The 9,578-nt window shown below is 34.5% G+C and overlaps 1 protein-coding gene across 1 annotated transcript; it reads right to left on the bottom strand.

Moving 5' to 3' along the window:
- Window positions 1–294: 294 nt before the first annotated feature.
- Window positions 295–5,050, bottom strand: LOC107541928 (beta-casein-like). Its single transcript, XM_087816536.1, has 6 exons — window positions 5,000–5,050; window positions 4,239–4,262; window positions 3,909–3,935; window positions 2,624–2,647; window positions 2,222–2,266; window positions 295–882 (listed from the first exon to the last, which is right to left on the bottom strand). The coding sequence occupies exons 1-6, from the start codon at window positions 5,048–5,050 to the stop codon at window positions 295–297; spliced, it is 759 nt and encodes a 252-aa protein (XP_087672662.1).
- Window positions 5,051–9,578: the final 4,528 nt, after the last annotated feature.

Raw genomic sequence — 9,578 nt, 5'->3', positions numbered from 1 at the left:
AGTAGGTTTTCATCTTTTATATCTGCATTCTCAGCAGATCATTTAAATCAGAATCTCTGAAATAATTTCATCTCAATACTCAGTATCCTCTAGATAGAAAATTAGGATAATTATTTCTAAAACTCTGTGAGTAGTTCTAGGCACTGGGATTTTGGGGAACAAGTTTTATAGGTTATTTTATTGTGTAACTAGTGATGAGAATCCCTGATGTAAACTCTGTGCATTAGGATATCCATTCAGTATTCATTTATTCTTTTATCTGGATCTCTCTCTCCTTCTGCTATCATAGACACATTATGCATGAAACAGCGGAGTTAGTAAATTAGGACTTACTTGTTGTAAGTTGTAAACTGGGGAAATAGGTTGAGTCACAGGGGTGAATTCCCAGGTAGGGTCAACCAGAAGCTCCTGGTTCAGCAGAAGGGCTTGCATGGGCATAGCTCTCGGGGGGAAGGGCATAGCTCTCGGGGGGAAGGCCAGCACTTGCTGGGGAAGAGGCAGGGCTTTGGACTGAGGAAGGGAGACCATGGCCTGAGGAGGAAGCATGGGAGCCTGGAGCAGAGACCGGGGAGCTTGGGGCATGAAGGGCTGGAGCAGAGGCAGAGGGAGCTGTGAATTTTTGAGATCAGTGAGATCTGGGATTTGGGGCTCAAAAATTGGCATTCTTGGAAATTTAAGAAATGGCATCACATGCTCAGAAAAAACATTCTCCTTAGTATTGGGAACTTCCACTATTTCAGGCTGAGGGCCAGGCAGCACCACAGCGGGCTGAGCGACAGGCAGGGCGCTCTGCGGCAGGACAGGGTAAGGGATGGGCGCAGCGTAAGGGTAGAGAAGCGGCTGTGGCTGGACCAAGGCGTGGATTTTGTTCAGACGCTCATCCTGGGAAAAAAGAAAACGAATATCTGTGTCCGTGATTCAGCTACAATTGTCATTCATGATGATTTAACCTGCTCTCTAGTGAAGAATCCTGAATGAAAGAGAGACACTTATGGATTTACTTATGCTGGTTGAGAAATTATTTGGGGCCATGTGAAGATGAGTTAAATACTCTTTGACGGACTCCTCATTAACCCACTCCCTTCATAGGAGCACTCAGATCAAACTGAAATCAGTGTTTGGGGATTTCAAGCCTGTTTCTGCTCTCCGACTTGCCTTCAATAGCTGTGGCTAGCTGTAGAGCTTGGTGTTCAGAGGGCATGAACTTTTCAACATAATGGGATAAAGCAGACCAAATTGTTTCCGTATAATGAAGGCTAATTGTAAAAAGAATTAGAGGAGTATTTCCAGGGTTGACTTCTGTGTGTGTTAATGAAAAGTAAATCTTAGTTTGTGCTTTAATTGAAGGAGTTACTGAACACCAGCTGACTTCTTGCATTACTTTCCTTGGTAGATGGTCATTACTGTGTCTTTAAAGAGACATCACTGTGTAAATTCACTTTTACTTAGAAAACTATTTGGTGTAAGTTCCAAACAAACTTAAGGCATTGATAAAACAGGAAGGTGAAATACTACAATTAGATAAATATGTTACCACATGTGTCATTTAAACAAAATATTCTTTCTTTTTTAAGAAAATCTTTATTTTTAAGCAAGCTCTGCCACTGAATAACTGTGATATTGTCACACAGTTGTGTACTCAATTGTTCTGTGTCTCATTTCTTTTATCTCTATAATGAAAATTCTTTTATGAGCTGCATATATTCATAAATGCTAATATAAAACATATAAAATTTTAATGTAAATCATTGTGTATTTGCTGTGTGTCAGTTCATCAACCCTAGGGGATTATGGATATTCTCAGTTTACACATGAAGAAATCAAAGTACAGAGAAACTTTGGCCCAAGGTTATAGAGCTACTCAACGATCAAGTTAGGATCTGTGCCATATTTCCTTCCCATTTGTTTCATCTCCTATCTACCTTGAGACTAAAAGAGCCTAGTGCCCAACCTGGAAATGTATCACCTAGTGTGTGTTTATGGAAAACAGGTACACCATTAGGAAATAGAGCAAATCAATAATTATTCTTAAGTACTTAGTCTATGCTCTGCAAGTGGATTATGAGCTTAAAAATGCAGTTATAACTTAAAAATATAGTGATAAAGTTTTATTTCTTATGATGGCAGTATTTTATTACAATTCTTTAGAGTCAATTAACACACCTTTGTATGTACTATTTTTATAATAATTTTTTAAATATACTCATTGTGAACAAATTACCTCTCTTTGCTGCTGTTTGTCATTTTCAAACTTCTCAGGTATCTGCTAAAAAACAAATAACATGAAAAGAAATTGTATAATCTGTAAAAATTAAATGTAAAAAATTTTGAAAATATGTACATTTCAATATAAGGGTTTTACTCCCCTTTATGTGGGACAAAAAACTGAAACTCATAGGAACACACAATAGTATGGTTGTTATCAGAGCGAAGAGGTTTTGAGGGGTAGTTAAAGATAAATGGATCCAACTATGTGGTGGCGTAAGATGATTTGACTTCGAGTGACAGACACACAATGAAATATACAGATCACGTATAAAAGAAATGTACATTTGAAATCTATCTGATCTTATAAACCAATGTCACTCCAATAAATTTAACAAAAATAAATAAATAGTTTTACCTTATTGATGTGTGAAATGGATTCCTTCAGAAAATAAAAATAAAAGTTGGTTAAATTTTCTTAAAAAAATTTATTTGCCAATATGAACCAGAAAATGAAGGCATTTAATAGGTTAATGTGAACACCGTGCTTGGTAATATTGCTAAAAACATAGGATCATTCCTGAAACTTATGTTTTTTGCACTGTTCTGCACAAGCCTGTTCTACAAAAAAAATACAGATGAATGCAGTCAAGAAAAAAATTTTTACTGCCCAACCAGTGTGGCTCAGCTGTTGAGTATCAACCCGTAATCCAGGAGGTTTCCAGTCAGGGCATATACCTGGGTTTCAGGCTAGATCCCCAGAAGAGGGCATGCAGGAGGCTCTCTCTCATCATTGATGCCTCTATCTCTTTCTCCTCTCCTTTCCTCTCTTTGAAATCAATAAAAAATTTTTAAAAACATTTAAAAAAAACAACTAGACATAGTACAAAAACAGGCATTTCATAGATGCTAACTTTTCCCTCTCACTATATTCCCTTCTTATGACTACAAATGATCTCTAAGACAACATATGATTCTAAAACAATAAAATGCATTAATAAGAAATTATAATAACTATAAATAGATCCTGTTAATTATTCTTAGCTCATTTGCTATATTCTGGTTTCAAATGAGTTGTAAGAACTGAATACTTTCCCTAAGGATCTGATAACCTTTGTGAAGAGATAAAGTGCACCCAGGTACCAGTTAGCAGGTAATGACAGGCCCTGAAAAGTGGTGCAAGTGTTTATATCTACCTGACTCTCCCAGGCAGATTTGAGACTAATATGAAGTCTCACTGCCTTTTATTTACTAAAGTGACAATTGTAATCACAAAATATGGCCATTTGCATGTTTGCACCGCTACATTGCCATTCTTTCCTATGGGCATGTGCTTTTCAGTTTGTACCACAGCTCTAGTCAATGCCTGATCCACAGAAGGTGCTGAATAAATGTCAGAACAGTGAATGAGGTCAGGCTGGAGAGCGGTCAAGACACAAAAGAGGACTGTGCAATCCACTTAAAGAAGGGAGTGGGGCACAGTGACAAAGGTTCAAGTAGCAGCTAGTGTGGAAAGTGCTGGGATAGTGAATTCTGCAGACAGTTATTTTGTCCTTAAACATATAATGGAAATTTACATCAGAATTTATATATCAGAATGGCTGCATTCACTTAAATACCCTAAAATAACACAATGTAAAGAGTGTCCAGCATTTTACTGTTTCAAATGGAAAATTGCCTCAGAATGAACATTGTCTTCTTACCTCACTGCTGGAAATGCTTTCTACAGTCTGTGAAGAAAAAATACAGAATCAACAACTGGATCATCAAAGAATGTTACTTTTTTTTAATATATATAATTTTTTTAATTGATTTTAGAGAAAAGGGGAGAGAGAGAGTGGGGGAGAGAGAGAGAGAGAGGAATTGATGTGGGAGAGAAACATCTATCGGTTGCCTCCTGTCCACTGCTATCAGGGATTGAACTCACAGCTTTTGGTGCATGAGATGACCCTCCAACCAACTGAGCCTCCCCAGCTGGGGCAGAATGTTACGATTCATGGTTGGAAAAATTTCCTCTGAATAAAATATCTTACCTCCCTGGATACACTGAATTCTTCCTTCGGTAAAGAAAAACAACAAGAACAAAAGCATTTAGTTTCCATAGCTAACTCATTTCCTACTTACTCTTTCCCTTTCTCATGCAGAGCTATCTCCTTCACAAACTGAAGAAATAAAAAATGTTGTATATTTTTTGAGAGCCTTAAAGGCAATTGTGTTTTATGTCTTTTATATTTGATAACTCTAATGGCATGTTTTTAGTTTACCTGAATGAAGAACAATTTTTGATGGGCACAGAAAAGAAGTATTTTTTAATTTGTATCAAACACTTTTTATTACGATTACAAATATGTTTATGATTATGATTAATGCCTGATGTTCCACCCTCTGGATGCCTTTGGGTGGACACAGGTAGGATTTGGCCCAATGCCCTATAGTAAGAGGCACCTAAGGCTCATCACCAATGTGTTCATCGATGTTGCGCATGCACACAACTGTCTTTGTGTGATATTACTTTTCTGTTGTTTCTGTATTTGCTTCTTGTTTTGTCTGTTGCTTACTGGTTGTTTTTTCTTTAGCGACTGGCTGCACAGTGGTGTAGAAATCATTTAACCCAGATTTGTGGTCCGATAGGACTCCATTGAAATAATGGGTGAACGTAAAAGATTTCCTTAGAAGTAAACAAAAAATGCTGTTGAGATTCTGCTTTATTTGTGGGTTTAAAATGTTGCTGATGCTGTTCTCGACACGTGGGATAATATTTCACTACATGTGAATCAGGTAGAGATTGTCTTACCTCCCGCGCAAGAGCGAGGGCCACCAGGCTGGCCAGGATGAGGACCTTCATGGCTCTCGAGTCCTGTGAGTGGGGAAGGAGGAGATGCTGTTGCACTTGTCAACCTAATATATTTTTTATTTAGGTAGGATTACCTTTTTTAAAGAAACCAAAAATAATGTGAAGTTAAAATACCTGCATTTTAAAAAGAATACTAGTAGAAATTTTATCATAAAGCCAAGACAAGATCCACAGTGCAACTTAGTCTTACATATCAATTTTATAATTCAAGGCCAGCCCTTCAGACTTTTCCAGCTACGAGCTCTACCCTACCTCACTCTTTTTAATCTCATTTTCAGTGCAGTGTGTTTTTTGAAAGAGAGGAGTTTAAAATATTTATATAAAGCTTTATTAATTGATTCATTTTATTCAAAATGAGTACTGTTTACTTAACACCCTTAAGTGCCCGATTCTCTCTAGGGTCTTGGATTAATGTAATGAAAAAAATATTGAGGTCTCAGTCCTGATGAATCTTCATATCTATTGGGAACAAACTGATTTAAGAAAATGTATACATAGAACATCATAATTTATTTACCTTCTTTTCCTAGGCTAAACAGTTTCATGAATATTTGATTTAATCATGTATTCTTATTTCTAACAACACTGAGATTTTTATTTGAGCATTTGATTTATTTGCTCCATTTATGCAGTTGTTTTCTTGGACTAATTAGTTTGCTTTTTTCTCTATGTGTACCCACTACACAGTGTTAATTCCCACACACCTAATAATGTCTCTTCTCCTTTGTGACATATAACTATAGAGATCATACATGGTGTCCTTTCTTTTTTCTTTCATCTCCTGGTGATTTACCAAAGAATCAGATTCTATTACCCAGTCCCAGTGAAAACCACTCCTTCTTGTAGCATAACATAAAATATTTGTTAACATTTTTGACCAAAATGTACTCAGTGCTTCATTTTGTTCCATCTCTAATTTCTTACAAAAAATAATCCTTGTGCTACCAATACACCTTGACATATAATCTTCAATTACAGATTTATAAACAAAATTTCTGAAATAAAATATTTTATGTAAAAAGTTTCTAATTCATCAGAATATGTTCTTTCTAATATTTTGAGGTTGAAATATTTCTCTTTTTAAAACAAAAATATGTTTTCTAGATTTTTCTTGGTGGTATATAATTATTTCTTAATTAATTTTATTGTGGGGACTGGTTAAGAAAATTATATGTTTCAAGTGTACAATTCTATAACACATCATTTGTGTGTTACACTGTGTATTTGCCAGCCAATGTCAAATCTCCTCTAATCACCATGTAACATATTTGACTCCCTTTTCTCTTTCCTATATGCGCTCCCATCTCTCTTCCCCTGTGCTAGCGACCACACTGTTTGTGCCTAGGAGCTTTTGTTTGTCTTGTTCGTTGATTTGTCCCCTTAAGTTTTATATCCCACATGTGACTGAAATTACATGGTTCTTGAATTTTTCTATCAGACTTATTTTGCTTAGCATGATATTCTCAAAATCCAACCATGTTCTCACAAATAGCAGTATTAATTCTACTTTGCTTAAGACCTCCATAAGTTTACAAATTATTATTATTGTCTGGTTTCAAAAAAAATATTTTACTGTATTAGAGATGATTATGGTTAGGAAAGACATCATTATGTTTTCCAAATTTTATAATTAGCATTTTATATACCATTTTTAAGCCAGAAATTCATTAAGACTAATATATTCTAAGGTACATTTTCTTTCAAATCTTTCTCTTTTTTTTTTGTTTCCAAGTCATTTCTATGTGTTCTAGAATTTTCTTACAGAGTAAAACTTTATTTCTTTTTACCTGAACTCTGTATTTTACATGTCTATTTTAATGTTATATTAAAATATTATAAATTGAATAATAAAGAGGGATGTTGCATGTTGTAAACAAGTTCAATGAGTACACTCTTCTAAAAAAATTATTCATAAGCTTTTCAAGTCATTTAATTCAAATATTTGAAGAAAATAATTTTTTAAAATATAGTCTTTGAAATGAAAGTATTTAAAGTAGCAAGGACTCCCATAATATTTTGACTCAATATGCCACCTCTATAACTACCTAGTGAATAAAGCTTTCCCAATAATTATTCCTATTCCCTTATAATAATTTTAATATGTTTGTTTTTAGTTTTGTGGTATGTTTAATAAACTTGGAAGCCTTACTTAATTCAGAAAATAAATTTTTAAGTTGTTTTTTAAAATTTATTTATCTGAGAGAGAGAGAAAAACATCAGTTTGTTGCTACATTTATTTATGCATTCATTGGTTGATCCGTTGTTTGTTTGTTTTTTCATTGGTTGATTCTTGTAAGTGTCCTGACATGGGACTGAACCCGCAACCTTGGAGTATCACAACAACACTATAACCAACTGAGCAACCCAGCCAAGGCCAGAAAATAGATCTTTTAGAATAGCCTATTAACTAGCCTTGTACTTAAAAAAATATTAATCACCATTAGTACATTTTTTTTAACTTATAAAACTTATGTGGTCATTATAATTTCTACCAAATCTTTATAGGCACTTTTACTATTTTAGCATAAATTTTGGGGGGGAAAAATGCCAATGCTACTTTAAATACTTTCATATCAAAGACTATATTTAAAAAATTATTTTCTTCCTATATTTGAATTAAAGCAAAAAAGGGGAAAATTTATACCTGAAATTCTTACCTTTTTTCCAAAGTGGAGGACAAGAAGTGAAGAAAGAGCAAGTGAATGATGGTCTGTCTGTTTCTGTGGCTGTTTATATACTCTGTCTAACGACATACTAATTCTGTGCTTTGAAAAAAATCAATAGTGAGTTTCAATTCCAAGAAATCAGCATGATTAGAAAATGATTTCTGCCGAATTTCTGTCTCCAGAAATGCTGCCAGGGAGCATTTTAACAAGTAAGCAATTCACATCTAATCAAGGAAATCTGTGCAGGAAATGCAACTGTCTAATACCTAAAGAAAATCACTGGAGGACAGGGACATTGTGGCTCAGACCCCAAGTTAAGATGACATAATTCAGTCTCCAGCAGTTGGTGGGTCCTCCAGATCTCAGTTGTGGGCTTCACAAAGACCATAATTTCATGCTAACCAGAGCAATTGTCAGTGTATTATGCCACATTGGAGGAAAATGACAAGATAACAGTGCATGGTGGTAGCTCAGTCATGTAAATGGAATTGCTCACTCCCAGGACCACCTGCTTTGGGAAGAATAAATTGTTTACATAAAACCAATATCTTGTACACAAGAGGAATAAACCTCCCTCTTAAAGGAACATTTAGGAAAAGCAATCTGGATGGCTGATACAGGCACAAATACTTGGTAAATATGTTATTAAGGTTGTTTAAATTGTCAAGGAGATGTATTTACCTGAAACATATTGGTTGTCTCTCTCTATTTAAACATAATAACTAAAAAGCTTTATTATTATTATTATTATTTTATTATTATATCACTTTATACCAACCTTATGTCATGCATTGTGCCCTTTACTAACTTATCCTTTATGACCATAACAAAAATATCATAAGATAGCTCTCCTCTCCATATTTTGGATGAAGAAATTTAAAAACCAATAGATTAAGTAACTTGCAAAATCCATATTTTTTGTTAATTGCAAAGATACTATTTAAAACCAGATCTGTCTGAGTAATTATGTTTCTATTGGATTATATGCAATGTCCATGTCTTAACCCTCTAATATTGTGTTGTAAATTTAGCTATCAATGTAGCATTTGGGCTTAAATGTGCATAATTTTTTATGCCTGGATTGGAGGAATGAGCACTTTTGCTAAGTGTGAGCAGGAGGAGTAGGTCATTAAGGGGCTGTTTTTCTGGTTGGAACTTAAAAAGAATGAGTACATTTCTGAGCCGTGATTACATGGCAATACATTATTTTGGCTGAAGGAAATATAGGTGCTTGAACAGCAATAGACCATGTTTGATGGATTCTGTATAGGAAACACAGAGAATATAGAATAAAAGTTATTATTACAGGGGATTGATGGAGTAAGGTCATGGATGCTTTTGAATTTTGATACATACTGTGGTATAACTCACTGGAAATAAGGAATACATTCAAGATTTGAAAGAAAGAAGGATTCCAAAATTTTTTGGACAATATGTCTTTATGACAATATCTCAGGCAACCTAGTAAGAGAGGTTATTATAACATGTTGCTATAGTCATTGAGGATAAACATTATGATGACCTCAACTATGGAAATGATGCTGGACATCATAGGCAATGGGCAGCAAATTACTCATTAAAATAAGAGAAATATGAGTAATCAGGGAATGAATGAATAGAATATGAAAGGGTAATTGAAAAATTATCCATTTTATAAACTAAAATGGAAACCAACTTGATATTAGAAAGAGGGTACTCAGTTAAATCTTATACGTGGTAAGTTTGAAGGTATCTAAGATGTAAATTAAATAAGACACTCAAAGAAATCATATGTACAGTTGTAGAAATGAAGATTCTCTTGCAAAGAAATAAATAAATGTCCCTATGGAAATAGTAGCAAGTGAAAAGAGAAA

The sequence above is a fragment of the Miniopterus natalensis genome, chromosome 1 (genome assembly GCF_054644295.1).
Source record: "Miniopterus natalensis isolate mMinNat1 chromosome 1, mMinNat1.hap1, whole genome shotgun sequence".
Classification (NCBI taxonomy): domain Eukaryota; kingdom Metazoa; phylum Chordata; class Mammalia; order Chiroptera; family Miniopteridae; genus Miniopterus; species Miniopterus natalensis.
The sequence above is the reverse complement of the archived record's forward strand: the minus strand, read 5'-3'. Positions and strand labels throughout refer to the sequence as shown.